Source organism: Balaenoptera borealis (genome assembly GCF_965194805.1).
Source record: "Balaenoptera borealis genome assembly, chromosome: 4".
NCBI lineage: Eukaryota > Metazoa > Chordata > Mammalia > Artiodactyla > Balaenopteridae > Balaenoptera > Balaenoptera borealis.
Window position 1 is genome coordinate 48552253 of NC_138861.1, and position 22842 is coordinate 48575094.

The 22842-nt window shown below is 36.4% G+C and overlaps 1 protein-coding gene across 20 annotated transcripts in view; it reads right to left on the minus strand.

Moving 5' to 3' along the window:
• PTPN13 (protein tyrosine phosphatase non-receptor type 13) overlaps window positions 1-22842 on the minus strand; it is a 247308-nt gene that overhangs the window by 75197 nt on the left and 149269 nt on the right. For 17 of the 20 annotated variants that reach the window (XR_014244298.1, XM_082391058.1, XM_082391051.1 and 14 more), the window contains 6 exons: window positions 21076-21493; window positions 20837-20934; window positions 19182-19238; window positions 1787-1876; window positions 1125-1232; window positions 813-944 (listed from right to left, as the gene is read on the minus strand). Coding sequence is in view for 19 of the 20 variants with exons in the window: in XM_082391058.1 (XP_082247184.1) it covers window positions 813-944; window positions 1125-1232; window positions 1787-1876; window positions 19182-19238; window positions 20837-20934; window positions 21076-21493 (903 nt within the window). In the remaining variant the exon portion in view is untranslated. The remainder of the gene's footprint in view (window positions 1-812; window positions 945-1124; window positions 1233-1786; window positions 1877-19181; window positions 19239-20836; window positions 20935-21075; window positions 21494-22842) is intronic. The other 3 variants (XM_082391045.1, XM_082391046.1, XM_082391052.1) reach the window with 1 other exon arrangement.

Genomic DNA, 22842 nt, shown 5'->3' on the forward strand with positions numbered 1-22842 from the left:
CTTACATGGCAAGCGAAATCAAGGAAAACTTAAATAATATACAAAGAATTCCTAAAAGTCAGTAAGAAGTATACAGTGTTAAGCAGTGAGACAGAATCTGCCCCTGAACTCTGAGCCCTTCCCACTGCTCACTGCATGTGCTGTGTGTGTGCTGCTTTCTAACACTGCCCCACCACTTGATCCTCGTGACCACTCTGTGCAAGACAGACAAGGCAGGGCCAGGTCACTGTATCCGCTTTAAAGAAAGAAAAACAACCATAGCTCAAGAGGACTTAAGTCATACAGCTAATAAGTGGCTCAGGTATGGCTTGAACTCAAGTCATCTGATCTTTGTCAAGTGCCTTTTTTGTCACAGCATGCTAATGGCAGGGATTATGAGACAAAATGACATGGTCTTGCTTCTACATTTCTGGTGTGTTGGTATCCTTTTCCTTTTATAATTGGGTTCACGACAGGACTTCATAGGTAACTGCTATATAACTATATTAATTAGGCAATGATTAAGAATTTTACTTCTGATTTGGCCTAAGAAGTGATGGAACACACCGAGTACTCAGAATTTAATTAAGTGATACTGATTTTGCACAACAAATCCATTTTTATGCATGTATTACTAAAGAGGAATAAGACAGAAAATCTTAGAAGTGATGAATGAAAAAGTTATACTGATGCATAAAATTAAAGCAATCAGAACTACACATATTAAATTTCCAGAAAGGAAATAAGTTTAAATCTAATTTATTGTTCAAGGTATTGAAATTTTTGTGGAAAATGAAACAGAACACACAGCTAAGAGACATTCAGAACATTACCTTTGGATATCTTTTCTTTTGGCTGAGAGATAACAAGTGTCACGTCTTCAGGTGCATTTTGCAAAATTTCAATTGCAGCATGGTGGCTGACCCCCTCCAGACTCACACTATTCACAGATATCAAACGGTCTCCTGTAAAAACAGACAATCCAATATTTTCTATATCAAAGAGAAATTCATGCTAAATCTTAGAAATGTTACCTGCCCCTCATTATTTTTGTTTTGCCCAAGTTCTACTTTTGCCATCTGTGCAAATTCATGCCTGTCAGTTAAGTACTTAGGAAATTACCTAAATTACCTAAAAATAAATACCTGGCTTTAAGCATCCATCCAAGTCAGCTGGTCCTCCAGGGGTGATTGAACTAATAAATATACCTAGATCCAGTCTTCCCATCTTTTCTCCACCAATAATTTGAAATCCTGTGAAATATCACATTTTAAAAAGATCTTCATGGGGAGGGGCAAGATAGGGGTAGGGGATTAAGAGGTACAAACTACTATGTATAAAATAAATAAGCTACAAGAATATATTATATAGCACAGGAATATAGCCAATATTTTATAATAACTATAAATGGAGTATAACCTTTAAAAATTGTGAATCACTATGTTGTACACCTGAAACTTACATGATATTATAAATCAACTATATCTCAATAAAAAATAAATAGAAATAAAAATAAAAGGATCTTCATGATACTGGTGCTTTCAAGGACTAATGGTTAGCCTGCGTGACAAATAGAAGTGTAGAGTCTCATATCAAATATGATTTAATAGGTAACACATGTGAGATGGGACTTAAATTTGGTGGAAATATTGCTTGTAAGCATTTCATCTTTGACATTTCCTGACTGGGCAGGTTGGGTAAAGGGGATGCAGGTAGGCAGAAGTGGGCTGGGGCCTCAATGCCAATGCTATGCAACTGACTTTTTCTCTTTGAATTTCACAGACCTTTAAGAATCTCAGTGACTTACCTAAGCCATACTTTGTATCTTTTTTCAGGTTAACCAGGGTGATCTCCCTTTCTGGTGAAGATACCATGCTCCATCTTTTGTGTAGCACATCTATTGGAAATGTACAATTTTAAGATAAAATAAACATAACATGCTTGGGTATTGAGACTGCTTGTTCTAATTTAAATAAAGCTCACTAACAGATTGCTCAGTCACTTTAAAATCATATTTTAAATAATATACCATTATCTTATATGTTGATAGTGAGTTATAGTTTACCAAATGATTATGTTATCACATTTATTCCTTATAAATGGTTCCCTGTAAAATAAGTATTGATATATTTCAGTTACAAATGCATAAATAGATCTCAAGAGGTTAAATGATTTGAGCAGGTTTACTCAGCTAGTACAGGCAAGAGGTGAACCTTAAACTTAGGTTGTCAGACTTCATGTCTTTCTGTTATATGACAGCTGACTTCCTGAATTTGATAATGCTCAATATGTTAAGAATTTCCCACTAATAAGTGGTTGGCATTTCTACTTATAATGTGTAAAACATTCATGTAAGTTCTAGGGTAAAAGAGCAACACGAAGAAACAGGATTTATTCTTTTAAATCCCATTAATAAGGACTTGGCTGGCACATTCTCAAAGGACTTCCGTTTCTTATTTTATTTGTGGAACAATCTCATGAGGTAAGCAAAGAGATTTCTAATCATTGTTTTGCAGATGAGGAATAATAGTTCATGACTTGCTCAACATTATCAGCTAGTATCACTGGCCAGCAAAATGCCTTAAGTACTTGATAAATGCTAGCTAAATACATTGAGTGAATGTTGGCATCAGAACTAAAATTTACTTTTTCTTATTTCTACTTGGGTTTTTTTTTTTAAGTAAGCTGATCATTCACAAATATCTCCTAAATAAAACCAATAAATATACCACTTAACTGTCATCTTAATAAAATTACTTCATTTACTTAATAATCAGAGCATGTGAAAACACACACACATACACACACGTCTTGTTATGGGCTGAAATGTGTTGCTCCTCCCTTTCCTCCAAATAAATATGTTGAAACCCTAACTCCTAGTACCTCAGAATTTAACCATATTTGGAGATAGGTTTTTAAAAAGGTAAGTTAAAATGAGGTCTTTAGGGTGGCCTAATCCAATATGACTGATATCCTTATAAGAAGAGGGAATTTGGATACAGATGTGTGTGCGCACAGAGGGAAGACCATGTGAAGAAAGAGGAATAGCTCCACCTACAAAGCCAAGGAGAGAGGTCTCAGAAGAAATCAATGCTGCTGACATCTTGATCTCAGACTTCTAGCCTCCAGAACTGTGAGAACATAAATTTATGTTGTTTAAGGCACCCAATCTGTGGGATCCTGTTATGGCAGCTCCAGCAAATTAATACACTTCTTAACATCAACTGTAATTTAATAGTTTACACTGGTCTGTGTGTGACGTGGTGGTAAATGAGTTCAACACACTCAGAAAGATATTTGTTTAAACTAAATCTGCAAATTCACCTCTATATAGTTCTTAAGCATATTGAAGCTTTTTGAAAACTAGAGATTATCTGCCAACATATGACTACCCATGGATTTAAAATTGTATTAATGTTATAAATAGTAACTTTGTTACACAACATATATTAATGCTTAAATGATGAAAATGTGATACTTCATATTCTAGAAATAAACTCCGTTAATTTCAGAAAACGATAACAACCATTTGCTCTCTGGAGTCAATTAACCTTGTCCCTTAAACATCAAGCACTAGTGCAAGTTTGCTAGCTCCCTGTAGTATACACGTCCCTATTCTGTTGTTTCTTTTTGACCAAAACTTAGTTATAAACTTAGTTATAATCAATAGTAGTAGTAGTTCAGTATTTCTAATTAATTAACGAGATTCCAAAAAAAAAGATCGCTGGACAATGGTGTGAAGAGCCTTATTTGGTTTATATAAACAAGCATAAAGTTCATGAATTAGTTATTGCCTAACTTAATATTATTTAGGTATCCAAGATACTTTTAGCCTAAAATAGACAATTAGGTCTAATTTTCAGCCAGAACCAAATAAAAAATACAACAGAATGAACCCATAAAATAAAACAAATAAGGGATGAGGTCATGTTAGGTATTAAATGTAAACTTTTATCACCATTCTGAAGACAGAGTCCATCTGCTTTAGACAGAGTGTTTCTGCCTTCAATTATAAAAGTGATCAATATTCTGAATGTTCCTAAGGAGTATCTGTTACAAGTCAAAGGTATTGATTCAAAGAATAAAAACAAGATTGGTTATTTATGTTACTTATTTGGCTAATAAATGTATGTGTGTGTGTGTGTATGTATATTAAAACATTTCCCAGGTAAACAATATTGGAATATGTGTATAGACCCCCACACACACAAAATGTGCAATATTTTTATGTTATTTATTTCCCTAACTAGAAGTAATAGATTAGGCTCTCTGTTTTCAAGGACTCATCAGTGAGATTTGAATATTAATTCATTCAATTATACTTTCACCTTTCAGATGTTTGCTGAATAATTTTCCTGTGAAAGTCCCACATTAGGCAATTGGGGAAAATAAAAAGAAATAATATGAAAGCTGCTAGCATAATAAATGTAAGCGCAATCAGATCAGGCTAGAAGAGCAAAGATTTAGTCTGACTGATAAACAGAATGTTAAGACTTCAGAGAAACAGTTGTATTATGAAGGCATGAGTCAGAGCTGTAAGAGAGGAGAGGTTTCTTCTTGCCAGAAATAAAGAACACTTCAAGGACATGAGGCAGAATTTTAATAAGTGGATTAGGGAGATGGTTATACACAACAAGTAAGGCATTAACAAAAGCTGAGATGGAAAAAAGGCAGGAAAGGTTCTGCAAAAACGTCACAGTTCAGCTTGGCTGGAGTACAAGGTTTGAGTCGGGTGGAGCTGAATATTATTTTGGAAAGGGAAGCTTTGCTAACCTACTCTTTTTAATAGGGAACCCTCCCTTCTACCGCCCTGATATAAAGTGACTTATTAATGTGGGGATAGAGGAAGGAAGGATGTTGGTGTAGACCTACATGTTACTAGACACTACTGTGCACATGTTGAGTTTCTATTTTTCTGGTATTATATTCACATAGATGTTCAAAACACTTTCCCATTGGCTAAAAATAAAAAAAAAGAGAAGGAAGTATCTGAGGGTATATAGTACATAAGAACCCAACTAAATTTAAAGATATAGAATTCAATGAGGATTAAGTAGAATTTATGAATCATTGAAAGTGAGGAGCTAGATATTTCAAGTACCAAGACATTTCTGAGTTATTTTAATTACTGTATGGAAACAAGCATTAATATTCAAGGACTACATATTTTTACATCTTTAAAAGAATTTTCTTTTCCCATTAATATACTTTATGACCACAGCAAATTCTGCAGATATTTTAACGTGTAAAAGAGGCTCAAATAGAAATTTCCATTTCTTTAATTAATACATGCTGGTGTCATTCCCAATAATGTTTACCTGGGAAATATCTTAAGAATAATTGATAAATGTGTAATTTAGAAATTAAATGTACACCCTCTCTGCATTTGAGATTGTTGTTCCAATGTTGCCTTTCTCATCTCTCACAAGGTTCACGTGGACATATTCAGTCCCCAACTAGAATAACTGTGGATACTAATGATAGATACATCTACGAGTAAACTATTTGAATTTCCTAGTAAAAGCATGTTTCTGATAAGGGCAAAGTCATATAATCAATTTAAGTGAGTCAACAATCTTTTTGCAAGAAAAATTCATTTTCTTGGTTATAGATCTACACCCTTGTCAACTATCAGGCAGCTCCATGCCACTGATTCTAAGAGGAACTGGACTATATAGGCAGAGGAGGCTCTGGATAAATTCATCGCTCACTCTAGGGAAAAAGACCCAATTCAAACTCGGGGATGATGGGTCAGTAACACCACATTGGTATAAAAACAAAGAGAGGTATTTTTCATTGTTATATTACTTAATACACTAACTGCTCAGGTGGTACGTAAGGAGGATCATAATGGAAATTTGGTGTTTTATTTCTGTGCTAGCATGAATTAGCTGCGTGAACTTGAGCCATATAACATTTCTGGGACTCATTTAACTCATTCATAGAATGGAAAGGTTTGGTTTAGATAAACTTTTTAGTTCCTTTCAGTTCTCAATTTATTTGACTCTATCTTTTGTTTCTGGTTAATTCTGATATCTGTTGAATCCTTTGTGAGCACTTTGGACTTTTATTTTTTATTATAATTTTCAACTTTGTATGTATTCTAATTAAACTTTAGCTGAAAAAACCCCCCCTAGCATTTAAAGTTACACTGGTCCTTGACATCTGACTAAAAACTAATCTTCTATACAACATTTTATTACTACGAAATTAAGAATGTTCATAAAGACAATAATCAGTTCTAATATTGGGAAAAAAGTTTACTTAACTGTCCGTACAAGTTACTTTGCACCAGAATAAGCTTTTTCACATGAGTTTTTTTGCTTTTTGCATTTTGTTTTTGTTAAGAGTTTGGTGTTTGACCCCATTTTGTGGTTTGAACAGGAAGGAAGGTGACAAATCCAGCTAAAAGTTACTTTTCAATTGTACAGTATTCCTGAATTATAATAAAACAAGAAAAACTGCAAACCAATTTTACACAAGCCTTGCATAAGTTCTACACATTTTTAAAATGTTTTTACTTTTTGACTCTCTTAATAAGGAATATTAGAGGGGTTGATCACGATGGTGGAATAAGAAGAAATGGAACTCACCCCCACCCCAACGAATACATCAAAATAAGTCTACGTGTGGAACAATTCTCACTAGAAACTGGCAGAAAGACTCCTGTACAACCAAGGCTGTAAGAAAGACTCACATGTAGTCAGGTAGGAAGGAAACAAAAATGATCAGGTCAGGACCTGTGCCCCTGGAAGAGGACTCAGAGGAAAAGGAAAAATACATGGGCAGAGACCAGCTTTGGGGAGTAAGCGGTGAGAGCCGCAGACTGGGTGCTCTAGTCCTGGGGTCCTGCAAAGTGGACATGAGCCCCCTTGGATGGTTGGAGAACTTTAATACCCCACTGACATCAATGGACAGATCATCCAGACAGGAAATCAATAAGCCAACAGTAGTCTTACATAATACAACAGGCCAGTTGGATTTAACAGATATCTACAGGAAATTCCATCCCAAAACAGCAAAATACATATTCTTTTCAAGTACACATGGAACATTCTCCAGGATAGATAAAGTCTCAACAAAACAAGTCCCAACAAATTTAAGACGACAGAAATTATGTCAAGCATTTAGACCTACCACAATAGTATGAAACTAGAAATCAATTACAGAAAGAAAAATGGGAAAAGAACAAACATGTGGAGACTAAACAACATGCTACTGAAAAAACCAATGGGTCAATGAAGAAATCAAAGAGGAAATCAGAACATACCTCAAGACAAATGAAAATGGAAACACAATTCTCCAAAATTATGAGATGTAGCAAAAGCAGTTCTAAGAGGGAAGTTTAGAGTCATACAGGCCTTCCTCAAGAACAAGAAAAATATCAAATAAGCAAACTAACCTACCAACTAAAGGAGAGAGAAAAAGAACAAAGCCCAAAGTCAGCTGAAGGAAGGAAATAATAAAGATCAGAGAGGAAATTAAGAAAAAATACAGACCAAAAAAAACAATAGAAAAGATCAATGAAACCAAGAGCTAGTTTTTTGAAAGATAAACAAAACTGATAAACCTCTAGCCAACATCAGGAGGACCTTCAAGATGGTGGAGGAGTAAGACGTGGAGATCACCTTCCTCCCCGCAAATACATCAAAAATACAACGACATGTGGAACAACTCCTACAGAACGCCTACTGAATGCTGGCAGAAGAGCTGAGACTGACCAAAAGGCAAGAAACTCCCCACATACCTGGGTAGGGCAAAAGAAAAAACAGAGACAAAAGAATAGGGATGGGACCTGCACCTCTGGGAGGGAGCTGTGAAGGAGGAAAAGTTTCCACACACTAGGAAGCCCCTTCACTGGCAGAGATGGGGGTGGGAAGCTTTGGAGCCACGGAGGAGAGCGCAGCAACAGGGGTGCAGAGGGCAAAGCAGAGAGATTCCCACACAGAAGATCAGTGCCGACCAGCACTCACCAGCCTGAGAGGCTTGTCTGCTCACCCGCCAGAGCAGGTGGCAGCTGGGAGCTGAGGCTCAGGTGTCGGAGGTCAGATCCCAGGGAGAGGACTGGGGCTGGGTGTGTGAACACAGCCTGAAGGGGGCTAGTGCGCCACAGCTAGCTGGGAGGGAGTCCGGGAAAGAGGCTGGAGCTGCCAAAGAGGCAAGAGACCATTGTTTCAGGGTGCGCGACTGGAGGGGATTTCTTCCCTGTCTGCCCACAGAAGGCAGAGCACCGCCTAAACAAGCTCCAGAGATGGGCACAGGCCATGGCTATCAGCTCAGATCCCAGAGACAGGCATGAAACACTAACGCTGCTGCTGCAGCCACCAAGAATCCTGTGTGCAAGCACAGGTCACTATCCACACAGCCCTGGGAGCCTGTGCAACATGCCTCGGCCAGGGCCTGTGATCCAGGGACAAGTTGGCTGGGAGAACACACGGTGCACCTCAGGCTGTTGCAGTGTCATGCTGGCCTCTGCTGCCACAGGCTCGGCCCGCATTCCAATTATAACTACCATACCCCTCCCTCCCCTGGGCATGAGTAAGCCAGAGCCCCCTAATCAGCCGCTGCTTTAACCCTGTCCTGCCTGGGTGGGAACAGATGCCTGAGGGCGACCTACATGCAGAGGTGGGCCCAAAACCAAAGGTGAAGCCCAGGAGCTGTGTGAACAAAGAAGAGAAAGGGAAATTTCTCCGTGCAGCCTCAGGAGCAGCGGATTAAATCCTCACAATCAACTTGATGTACCCTGCATCTGTGGAATACCTGAATAAACAATGAATCATCCCAATATTGAGACAGTGGACTTTGGGAGCAACTGTAGACTTGGGGTTTGCTGTCTGCAACTGATTTGTTTAATTTTCAGAGAAATTAAAACCTTTACAGACAAGCAAAAGCTAGGAGAATTCAGCACCATTAAACCAGCTTTACAACAAATGCTAAAGGAACTTATCTAGGCAGGAAACAAAAGAGAAGAAAAGGAGCTACAGAAACAAACCCAAAACAATTAAGAAAATGGTAATAGGAACATACATATCGATAATTACCTTAAATGTAAATGGATTAAATGCTTCAACCAAAAGACACAGGCTCACTGAATGGATACAAAAACAAGACCTGTATATATGCTGTCTACAAGAGACACACTTCAGACCAAGGGACACATACAGACTGAAAGTGAGGGGATAGAAAAAGATATTCCATGCAAATGGAAATCAAAAGAAAGCTGGAGTAGCAATCCTCGTGTCAGACAGAACATACTTTAAAATAAAGACTATTACAAGAGATGAAGAAGGACACTACATAATGATTAAGGAATCAATCCAAGAAGAAGATATAACAATTGTAAATATTTATGCACCCAACATAGGAGCACCTCAATACATAAGGCAAATATTAACAGTCATAAGAGGAGAAATTGACAATAACACAATAAGAGTAGGGGACTTTTACACCCCACTTTCACCAATGGACAGATCATCCAAAATGAAAATAAATAAGGAAACACAAGCTTTAAATGACACATTAAACAAGATGGAATTAATTGATATTTATAGGACAGTCCATCCAAAAACAACACAATACACTTTCTTCTCAAGTGCTCATGGAACATTCTCCAGGATAGACCATAACTTGGGTCACAAATTAAGCCTTGGTAAATTTAAGAAAATTGAAATTGTATCACGTATCTTTTCTGACTACAACGCTATGAGACTAGATATCAATTACAGGAAAAACAGTGTAAAAAATACAAACACGTGGAGGCTAAACAATACACTACTCAATAACGAAGAGATCACTGAAGAAATCAAAGAGGAAATTAAAAAATACCTAGAAACAAATGACAATGAAAACACGATGACCCAAACCCTACGGGATGCAGCAAAAGCAGTTCTAAGAGGGAAGTCTACAGCAAACACAATACTACCTCAAGAAACAAGAAAAATCTCAAATAAACAACCTAACCTTACACCTAATGCAATTAGAGAAAGAAGAACAAAAAAACCCCAAAGTTAGCAGAAGGAAAGAAATCATAAAAATCAGATCAGAAATAAATGAAATAGAAACAAAGAAAACAATAGCAAAGATCAATAAAACTAAAAGCTGGTTCTTTGAGAAGATAAACAAAATTGATAAACCGTTAGCCAGACTCATCAAGAAAAAAAGGGAGAAGACTCAAATCAAAAGAATTAGAAATGAAAAAGGAGAAGTAACAACTGACACTGCAGAAATACAAAGGATCATGAGAGATTACTACAAGCAACTATAGGCCAATAAAATGGACAACATGGAAGAAATGGACAAATTCTTAGAAAAGCACAACCTTCTGAGACTGAACCATGAAGAAACAGAAAATATAAACAGACCAATCACAAGCACTGAAATTGAAACTGTGATTAAAAATCTTCCAACAAACAAAAGCCCAGGACCAGATGGCTTCACAGGTGAATTCTATCAAACATTTAGAGAAGAGTTAACACCTATCCTTCTCAAACTCTTCCAAAATATAGCAGAGGGAGGAACACTCTCAAACTCATTCTACAAGGCCACCATCACCCTGATACCAAAGCCAGAAAAAGACGTCACAAAAAAAGAAGACTACAGGCCAGTATCACTGATGAACATAGATGCAAAAATCCTCAACAAAATACTAGCAAACAGAATCCAACAGCTCATTAAAAGGATCATACACCATGATCAAGTGGGGTTTATCCCAGGAATGCAAGAATTCTTCAATATACGCAAATCAATCAATGTGATAAACCATATTAACAAACTGAAGGAGAAAAATCATATGATCATCTCAATAGATGGAGAGAAAGCTTTCGACAAAATTCAACACCTATTTATGATACAAACTCTCCAGAAAGTAGGCATAGAGGGAACTTACCTCAACATAATAAAGGCCATATATGAAAAACCCACCACCAACATCGTTCTCAATGGTGAAAAACCGAAACCATTTCCCCTAAGATCAGAACAAGACAAGGTTGCTCACTCTCACCGCTATTATTCAACATAGTTTTGGAACTTTTAGCCACAGCAATCAGAGAAGAAAAAGAAAAAAAGGAATCCAAATCGGAAAAGAAGAAGTAAAACTGTCACTGTTTGCAGATGACATGATACTATACATAGAGAATCCTAAGGATGCTACCAGAAAACCACTAGAGCTAATCAATGAATTTGGTAAAGTAGCAGGATACAAAATTAATGTACAGAAATCTCTTGCATTCCTATACACTGATGAAAAATCTGAAAGAGAAATTAAGGAAACACTCCCATTTACCACTGCAACAAAAAGAATAAAATACTTAGGAATAAACCTACCTAGGGAGACAAAAGACCTGTATGCAGAAAACTATAAGACACTGATGAAAGAAATTAAAGATGATACAAACAGATGGAGAGATATACCATGTTCTTGGACTGGAAGAATCAATATTGTGAAAATGACTATACTACCCAAAGCAATCTACCCATTCAATGCAATCCCTATCAAACTACCAATGGTATTTTTTAGAGAACCAGAAGAAAAAGTTTCACAATTTGTATGGAAACACAAAAGACCCCAAATAGCCAAAGCAATCCTCAGAAAGAAAAATGGAGCTGGAGGAATCAGGGTCCCTGACTTCAGACTATAGTAGAAAGCTACAGTAGTCAAGACAGTATGGTACTGGCACAAAAAGAGAAATATAGATCAATGGAACAGGATAGAAAGCCCAGAGATAAACCCGCGCACATACGGTCACCTTATCTTTGATAAAGGAGGTAGGAATATACAATGGAAAAAAGACAGCCTCTTCAATAAGTGGTGCTGGGAAAACTGGACAGCTACATGTAAAGGAATGAAATTAGAACACTCCCTAACACCATATACAAAAATAAACTCAAAATGGATTAAGGACCTAAATGTAAGGCCTGACACTATAAAACTCTCAGAGGAAAACATAGGCAGAACACTCTATGACATAAATCACAGCAAGATCCTTTTTGACTCACCTCCTAGGTGAAATAAAAACAAAAATAAACAAATGGGACCTAATGAAACTTAAAAGCTTTTGCACAGCAAAGGAAACCATAAAAAAGATGAAAAGACAACCTTCAGAATGGGAGAAAATATTTGCGAACGATGCAACTGACAAAGGATTAATCTCCAAAATATACAAGCAGCTCATGCAGCTCAATATAAAAAACATCCCAATCCAAAACTGGGCAGAAGACCTAAACAGACATTTCTCCAAAGAAGATATACATATTGCCAACAAAACACATGAAAGGATGCTCAACATCACTAATCATTAGAGAAGTGCAAATCAAAACTACAGTGAGGTATCACCTCACACTAGTCAGAATGGCCATCATCAAAAAATCTACAAACAATAAATGCTGGAGAGGGTGTGGAGAAAAGGGAACCCTCTTGCAGTGTTGGTGGGAATATAAATTGATACAGTGACTATGGAGAACAGTATGGAGGTTCCTTAAAAAACCAAAAATAGGACTACTATATGACCCAGCTATCCCACTAATGGGCATATACCTTGAGAAAACCATAATTCAAAAATAGTCATGTTGGGACTTCCCTGGTGGCACAGTGGTTAAGAATCTGCCTGCCAATGCAGGGGATACAGGTTTGAGCCCTGGTCCAGGAAGATCCCATATGCCATGGAGCAACTAAGCACGTGTGCCACAACTACTGAGCCTGCGCTCTAGAGCCTGTGACCCACAACTACTGAGCCCATGCACCGCAACTACTGAAGCCTGTGTGCCTAGGACCTGTGCTCCACAACAAAGACAAGCCACTGCAGTGAGAAGCCCATGCACCGCAACAAAGAGTAGTCCCTGCTTGCCACAACTAGAGAAAACCTGTGCGCAGCAACGAAGGCCCAACGAGCCAATAAAAGGAAGAAAAAGAAAAGAAAGAAAGAATAAAAAAAGAGTCATGTACAATGTTCATTACAAAAGCCAGGACATTGAAGCAACCTAAGTGTCCATCTACAGACGAATGGATAAAGAAGATGTGGCATATATATACAATGGAATATTTCTCAGCCATAAAAAGAAACGAATTTGAACTAATTGTAGTGAGGTGGATGGACCTAGAGTCTGTCATACAGAGTGAAGTAAATCAGAAAGAGAAAAACAAATACCATATGCTAACACATATATATGGAATCTTAAAAAAAAAAAAATCGTTCTGATGAACCTAGGGGCAGGACAGGAATAAAGACGTAGATGTAGAGAATGCACTTGAGAACACGGGAAGGGGGAAGGGTAAGCTGAGATGAAGTGTGAGAGTAGCATGCACATACATACACAACCAAATGTAAAATAGATAGCTAGTGGGAAGCAGCCGCACAGCACAGGGAGATCAGCTCGGTGCTTTGTGACCACCTAGAGGGGTGGTATAGGGAGGGTGGGAAGGAGATGCAAGAGGGAGGTGATATGGGGATATATGTATACATATAGTTGGTTCAATTTGTTATACAGCAGAAAGTAACACAACATTGTAAAGCAATTATACTCCAATAAAGATGTTACAAAAAAAAAAAAAAACCTTTAGCCAGGCTAACCAAGAAGAAAAGAGAGAAGAACCAATAAACAAAATAAGAAATGAAAGAGGAGAAATTACAACCAATACCACAGAGATATAAAAAATCATAAGAGAATATTACAGTTACATGCCAACAAACTGGACAACCTAGAAGAAATGGACAAACTTCTAGAAACATACAGCCTGCCAAGACTGAGTCAAGAAGAAGTGGATAAATTGAACACATTGATCAGTAGTAGTAAAACTGAATTTATAATTAAAACCACCACAACAAAATACCTCCCAGCAAACAAACGTTCAGGACTGGACAGTTCACAGGGAAATTCTACCAAACATATAAAGAAGAAATTATACCTATAGTATTCCCCAAAATTGAAGAGGACAGAACACTCCCAAATTCATTCTATGAGGCCACCATCCATTATAGCATTTGCATCCAATACAGATGCAAAAATCCTCAACAAAATATTAGCAAACCAAATGCAACAATATATAAAAAGGACTGTGCATCATGATCAAGTTGGATTTATTCCAGGGACACAGGGATTGTTCAACTTTCACGAATCAATCAATGTGACACACCACATTAGCAGAAGGAAGGATAAAATTCACAAGATCATCTCAATAGACACAGAAAAAGCATTTGACAAAATTCAACATCCTTTCATGATAAAAACTCTCATCAAATTTGGTATAGAGGGAACATATCTCAACATAAAAAAAGTCAGTTATGACAAACTCACAGCTAACATCATACTCAACAGTGAAAAGCTGAAAGCCTTTCCTGTAAATTCAGGAACAAGACAAGGATGACCACTCTTGCCACTTCTATTCAACATAGCAGTGACGTCCTAGCCACAACAATCAGAGAAAAAAGAAATAAAAGGCATCTATATATGGGAAGGGAAGAAGTAAAACTGTCACTATTTGCAGATGACATGATACTTTAAATAGAAAATCCTAAAGTCTCCACCAAAAAACTAATAAATGAATTCAGTAAAGTTGCAGGACAGAAGATTAATACACAGAAATCGGTTGCTTTTCTATACTCTAGTAATGAACTATCAGAAAGAGAAAGTTAAAATAAAAAAAAAACCCAAAAACCAACCAAAGAAACAAAAAATTCTGTTTAAAATCAAATCAAAAAGAATAAACTAGGAACAAACTTAACCAAGGAGGTGAATGACCTACACTCTGAAAACTATAAAACACTAATAAAGGAAACTGAAGATTATCCAAAGAAATGGAAAGATATCCCGTGCTCTTGGATTGGAAGAATTAATATTGTTAAAATGGCCATACTACCCAAAGCACTTTACAGATTTAATGAAATCCGTAGCAAAATACCCATGACATTTTTCACAGAACTAGAAGAAATAATCCTAGAATTTATATGGAACCACAAAAGACCCTGAATTGCCAAAGCAATTTTGAGAAAAAATAACAAAGCTGGAGACATCATCTTCCCAGACTTCAGATTATACTACAAAGCTATAGTAATCAAAATACCATGATACTGGCACAAAAGCAGACACATAGATCAATGGAACAGAATAGAGAACCCAGAAATAAACCCATGCACCTATGATCAATTACTCTATGGCAAAAGAGGCAAGAATATACAATTGAGAAAAGACAAGTCTCTTCAATAAGTGTTGCTGAAAAAACTGGAATGCTACATGTAAAAGAATGAGATTAGAACATTTCCTCATACCATATACAAAAATAAACCCCAAATGGATCAAATACCTAAATGTAAGACCTGGAAACCATAAAACTCCTAGATGAGAACATAGGCAGAACATACTTTGACATAAATTGTAGCAATATTTTTTTGGATCTGCCTCCTAAGGCAGAAGAAATAAAAGCCAAAATAAACAAATAGGACCTAATTAAACTTAAAAACTTTTGCAAAGCAAAGGAAACCATTGACAAAATGAAAAGACAACCTACTGAATGGGAGAAAATATTTGCAAATGATATGACCAACAAGGGGTAATAGCCAAAATAAATAAATAACACATACAATTCAATATTAAAAAAAAAAACAACCAAATAAAAAACATGGGCAGAAGATCTAAATAGACATTTTTCCAAAGAAGACATACAAATGGTCAACAGGCACATGAAAAGATGCCTGAAATCAGTAATCATCAGAAATGCAAATTAAAACCACAACGAGCTATCACCTCACATCTGTCAGAATGGCTACCTAAAATCAAAAAGTCTACAAATAATAAATGTTGAGAGTGTGGCGAAAAGGGAATCCTTGTACACTGTTGGTGGGGATGTAAAATGGTGCAGCCACTATGGAAAACAGTATGGATGTTTCTCAAAAAACTAAAAACAGAACTACCATATGACCCAGCAATTCCACTACTGGGTATATATCCAGAAAAAACAAAACCACTAATTCAAAAATATACATGCACCCCAAGGTTCATAGCAACACTATTTACAAGTATCTAAGAGACAGAAGCAACCCAACTGTCCATCAACAGATGAATGGATAAAGAAGATGTGGTATATATACCTATACACAGTGCAATATTGGTCAGCCATAAAAAAAGAATGTAATTCTGCCATTTGCAGCAAATTGGATGGGCCTAGAGAATATTGTGCTTAGCGAAATAAGTCTGACAGAAAATACAAATACCGTATGATGTCAGTTATACGTGGAATCTAAAAAATAAAACAAATAAATGTCTATAGCAAAACAGAAACAGACTCATAGATATAGAAAGCAAACCACTAGTCACCAGTGGGGAGATGGACGTGGGGAGGGTCAAGATAGGGGTATGGGATTAAGAGGTATAAACTACCATGTATAAAATAGATAAGCAACAAGGATATGCTGTACAGCGCAGGGAATTATAGCCACTGTAACTTTTAATGGAGTATAAAATACTGAATGTTGAACACTGGAAGCTAATATAATATTGTAAATCAACTATAATTTAAAAAAAAGAAAAAAAGAACTGTTATAAGATGTGCCATTTTTTGAAAGGGTAAGCAACCTTTATTTCTTTTTGGAAATCACAATTAATCAAAGGATTGGAATCCTTTCCATATTTGTTTCATGAGATTGGAAGACTCCTGCCTTTCTTCTTTTATCTTCTAAGTTTCACACTCTTTATGGGTCTCTGAAAGTTGTAAAAGGTTAAGACTGAATTTTATTCATTGGTCCTTGTATTAAGTGATAAATAATTCAGTATTAACTAATGCTCATTTCTAATTTTCTCTTAATAATCTTGTTCAGCAACGAAAAACACTGAAATTAGAATAAAAAGTCCTATATTTGACCAACGGGCAAGTAATTTAACTTTTTAATCTTCAGTTACCTTATGTGGAAAAACATGTTTGCCATGCTCTATTATGTCAAAACTCAATTCACAACAAAGCACTAATTCAGGGCTACTTGGACAGATTGAAGGAGAATTTTGAAGAAAATATAAACTTGTCTATAAGCCAACTGGGGAACACCTCCATGGGAAGGTGGGTTGGCCCCTCTGTAGGGAGCAGGTGGGAAGATGAGTGCTTGGAGGTTTAAACATAGACCCTACCCTGCACATGATGTTCATCTGGTACCCAATGTAAATTCATATTCTTTTCTGTTAGAACCTAGGTAAAAACACATTTCAGGCTCTCATCCTTGAATAGATTATTATCCAGCTTATTTCAAAAGTTTATCTGGGAGAAATAATACCTAAAAATAATTAGGCATTATTATACTAGGAGACGGTCTAAAGAGTGGAATAGAGCATAGGCTCTGGAAACAGACATCCTGCATTCAAATCATGGCCCCAGCTTTTGCCAGCTCCATGACCTACTGTGCAACTCTACCTTTCTGTGTTTTGGCTTCTCATTTGTGAAAAGGAAATAACATTAGTTCTGGCTCATAGGAGTGTTGTGGTGTGGGGATTGAGAGAGAAACATAATGTGCTTAGAACAGTGTTTGGCACACAGTAAGCACTAAATAACTGTCAGTCAGTAAGTACAACCGTTATGGACATGTTAATAACTGACCTATTTTAGGTACAGAGGTATTCTAACTTCAGTCCATGTAAGACATTTGGTCATCAAAAAGCTATATAACAAGGTCTTAGTAACTTAGGTCTAAGTATAAATTGACTTTTTCTTTAATGGTATGCCCTCAGATTTTTTAAGGATTAATACATTAAAAAATTGGAGATGAAAAAATCTTTCATTTGCTATGAGTATTTAAGATATTATAAAAGTAAAAAGATTTACTTTTGGACACAATTTTGCTTCCAAGAAAAATGTTCCTCTCTTGAAGAATTGGTATGTGTATTTCTATCAGAGAATGAGAATTATACAAAATAGCTTACTGATGTCTGACAGTTTTGACCTACAAAAACAACGGTTTCATATGGTTCAACTAATTTTCATGCCTTCATTTTTGCCTTGGCTCTCAGGAAAATGAGAACTAAACTTAAAGCTTCATCAAGTTTAACTATATTAATACTTGTGATCAGCATATTTTCTTCCTTCTCATCAGGCTTCTGATTATTTCAACTTTAAGAATTTGAGGGTAGGGGCTTCCCTGGTGGCGCAGTGGTTGAGAATCCGCCTGCCAATGCAGGGGACACGGGTTCGAGCCCTGGTCTGGGAAGATCCCACATGCCGCGGAGTAACTGGGCCCGTGAGCCACAAGTACTGAGCCTGCGCGTCTGGAGCCTGTGCTCCGCAACAAGAGAGGCCACGACAGTGAGAGGCCCGCGCACCGCGATGAAGAGTGGCCCCTGCTCGCCGCAACTAGAGAAAGCCCTCGCACAGAAACGAAGACCCAACACAGCCAAAAATAAACAAATAAATAAATAAATAAAGACTGATATTATCTGTTAAAAAAAAAAAAAAAAAGAATTTGAGGGTAAATCTTAAACATTTTTGGAGGGAAGTAGTATATACATAGTGATAATAATATTCTTTATACCCATGAAGGTTGTTAGAAAAATCAAATAATGTACATGAAAGTATTTTGTAACCTAAATTATAAAAACTGTGAACCCACTGACCTTCAAGTCATTGCACAAAGTTTTTTTCCTACAATTTTGTTTCTTCTTAGATTCTTTCTAAACTAGTCATCTCTACATTTAAAGTCTTCAAATTCTTCCCAAAAGGTTTATGATAAGACTCAAAGCTGGTCGCCATTTAGCTTTTGACCTTCACTCTGGCCCCAGCATACCTCCATACTGAGATTCTTACATCTCCCTGAATCTGTTATCTTCTCACATGTCTGCATGTCTTTGCTCACACTATGCCCTTGGTCTGGAATACTTATCCACACCATTCTGCCTGAATACACACTCCTTTTATTTCAAGATTCAGTTGAAGCATCCCTCAGTTAAAACTCTTTTCAATCAAAATTATCTCCCACCTAAGCTACCTTAGCTCCCCAATTAGTGTCCTTATCTCGAATTTGTCATTTCTCTAGTTCATCAACATTAGTCTAAATTACAGGTCCCATCACGTCACTGAGATGCTGAAAACCACAAGTCTCTTTTGACTCCAATGTAAGGCCTAAAATCCTTGACATGGAATTGAGAGCTCTTTATTAGTAGGCCCATGACTATCTTACAAGGTACAAGAGAAAAATTATGATGGAAATGAGGGGAAAAACATTTTGTAAACCTACCATTTTCTTTTAAGGGTACTTGGGATGAAGAATTTCCAGAACTATGCAAAGTCATTCCTGTGGTATAAATTAAATTATTAGACAGTTTAAAAATGGTCAGATACTATATACAGAAGTAATTTCTTCTGATAAATTCATAAAAATCAACAAAACATTAAGATAGCAACAATTTCTTTCATTTACACTCAGAAAAATATGTCTCCCCACAATGGGCTTTTTTTTTTTTTTTTACTACTTTTAATGTCCAAGTTAAGCATATCAACTTGTTTTGCAGAATAAATTTAAACACAAATGTATTGTTTCTGACAATGACATTTTGATGTCATATATGAAATGATGAAACTAAAATGAGTTTTAAAAGTATCTGTTCAAATGTTAAAAGAAAGTTCAATATTCGATAGGAATGAATAATCAATCAAAAACAAATGCAGAAAATAATTTTTTTTATGGTTGAATTTTATTTTACTTGTGTTTTTCTATGGAATATTATTCACTACTCTATATCTGATATGTGATGAATTTTTATGTAGAACAAAGCTTTCCTAATGAAAATAGCTTAGAATCTATATGAGATCCCATTATATATGAATACACTTTGAAAATTATTTTCTGAAAGATTAAATCAGTGTCTTTTTAGGCTATTTTCAACGCATAGGGTGACCTATAAGATGGAGTCTTGTCTTTCATCTGTTTAAAGTTTTTTTTAACCAATTCAATTTAAACTGATGATAGTATAATCTCTGAAAGCTGTGGAAACCTATATTAATAACGTAATGTGACCTTCCATAAATATTTATCAATAATAGTGTAGTTCTCTTTGACTTCATTTACTCCACATATCCCCAATCCAATCACAGCGTGAGAAAATTCTTTTTAACTTTGTATAGTTATGATCACACTTAGTTCCAAGGGAGAGTTAATTAGCATTATTTAGTAAAACAACCGTAAAAAAGGGTATCCTTGTTGACCGCTTGTCTGCCCAGCTGTTTCCTATTTTGAGTAGTCATTCAGACCTCTGTGCTTAAACATCTACTTTTCTAAAAGATTGATTCCCATGCAGTTAGCTTTTAAGATGCACAAAACAACAGGAATCCTTCTGTTTATCTTATAAGGTAGTGTGTATTTATAAACACAAACAACTTCTGTCTATACTTAAATAGTTCATAGGCCCCAGCTAGCTGGGAGAAATTGAGAAAACTTAAATCAACTAAGAATTTCTACCTAAAACCATAGCACATTTCATAAAACTATCTCTTTCTAGACAAAATTCCATTCTGAAAGTACCCTCAATAAACTTTTCTTAAAAATAAATATAGCATTAGTGGAGTCCACTCTCAAAGACTGTAAGGAAAATCCAAAGGAAGGCTATCCAAAGCCATGGCACCAGACTACTTGGGTTCTCTTGGTCAGAATGTCATGGCCTTTAACTGTGACCAAGAGAAAGCTAACAGTCTGTGCCATGAGGCAATCACTTGTTAAATCAATTTTTGATTTGACTTGGTACTTTTTAAGTAGCCTAAAATTTTATATTCACAAAAAGTTTTGGTAATTAGGACATACAACCAAAAATAATTTCCTGGTAATTAACACTGTCTCATTCACTTCATTATGAGCGTGAGGTAAGGGAGAAAGAAGGTAAGTTCGTTTATGCTGACCTATAACATATGCTTGACCAGGGTCTTCAAAGGATGCGGAGTCTGATTCCTGTTTCCTCCTTTCAGGACTTCTATTTAAACTTGCAACAGACTTTGAACTAAAGAGGGAAAAGGAAGGTGGGGGGGAAGTGTCAATGTAAAAAAGTATGATGAAAATAATAAATTGTCAAAACAGAAGCAAAAGTAGGAAATGCAGAATTTACAAATATGTAGTTTGGGTTAGTTAAGTATGTTCTTACTTATTAAGTTTTGTGAATCCTGCCAAAGATTCCGTATCAGATCTCGCCATCTGGTGAAATGGTTTTCCTACCAACTCCGCAGTGGTTTGTGGTTGGGATTCCATGTTAACAATGACATTTTTCCGATGAGGATAGAGAGAGGCCTGACTCAGATCGTGGTATGATTTACTCATCCCTCTAGGCTTTTCCTCCCAAGAAGCTTTGTCACTCTTCTCTTTTGCGTTGTTTTGCAATGGCTGGTAAAGCGACAGCTCTGAGCAGGATAGCCTCTTCAGAATCTCAGCTTGAACCGACAGAGGTCGAACGGCAAGTTTGTTCAGGGTGCTGCTGGCCAGACTACCGGTGCTGATTGCTCGTCCCATATTAAATCCTCTAACGGACTCTGCTTGGAGATTCAGGCTCCTAAATGAAGCTTTCTCTACAAGGAAATAGGATTGCTTTACATGACGGAAACACCATAGAACCTTTTATGAGAAGAGCTATTTTAATAAATAAAAAACAGCATGCAATTTTTAATCATTTTGATCACCATCAGAAGTAGGTAGCTTTCAAAGAGTGGCAATCGAGGATTTTAAAAAGGAGGTTGGAAGATTCTGGTTTTCATACCATCTCTCCATCCTTGTAGCTTTCTCACAGCCAGGGCCTGGGCAGCATTGCCTTACTTCATCTAGTGATTTTCCTGGATCTAATAATGTTTGGGTTTCATTCAGGCTTGCTGACCCCAATACAGTTTTCAGTTAGAAAGGAGAATGACATTTGACAGAGAAAATTTTAACGCTAGTAGTGTCTCTGCTAAAATACCAGCAAACCAAGGATGGGGAGAAGGAGAGATAAAACCTGGATAGGCCAATATAGTGAGATCATGCCTGAAAAAAGCTGTGTAGAGGAGAGTTTTGCCCAGAGAAAAAGTTCTTATTATATTTTTAAAAGCTTATGGCCAAAAAAAAAAAAAAAAAAAAAAAAGCTTATGGCAGATTGTGGTGATGTTTGCACAACTCTGTTAACAATGTGGATATACTAAAAATCATTGAATTGTGCACTGTAAGTGGGTAAATTGTATGGTATGTGAATTAGGTCTCAATAAAACTACTACTAAAAAACAAACAAAACCCCCAAAACCCCAAACCCCCAAACCAAAACAAAAGCCTTTTATGTCAAATTTTCTGTCATTTCATTACTATGCCAATACCACCTCCTCACCTCGTAGACTTTTCCTGATTTAACTGAGGCCAAGGGGCCACAAGAGAATCACACATTACTTGTCTTTTTTGTTTCTGTTAATTAACATGATTAAGGAGCTGGGGTTCTCTTTATGCTTAAATTCCTTTCACTCCTAAATACATATCCAAAGTATTCTTTTAGTGGTCAAATTTAGAAATACCTTATAACAAGTGATTGGCTATTCTGTTTTGTGAGAACCAATGTCACGTCAGTATTGGAACATTTGAGGCTATAAACGAAAGCACTGCACCACAGAATTTTGGCATCAAGATCCTTTCATGTATATAAAGGACCAGTAGCATAGAATTTCAAATGGTTTGGTTGTTCATGCATTAATAATCCACATCACAAGGCACCCCAATTGGTCTCCCTATGGAAAGTACCAATACAGCTTGACCACTATGTAAAACAGCTGCGAAAACTTGTTTTTTTAAAAAGAGAATGTCAAACGTTGCTGATTTAGATCTTAAGATTCTGTTTCATTTATCTTCTAATTCCTAGGAAGATTAATAATCAATATTTCATCTCAGGCATAAACAGATAGGA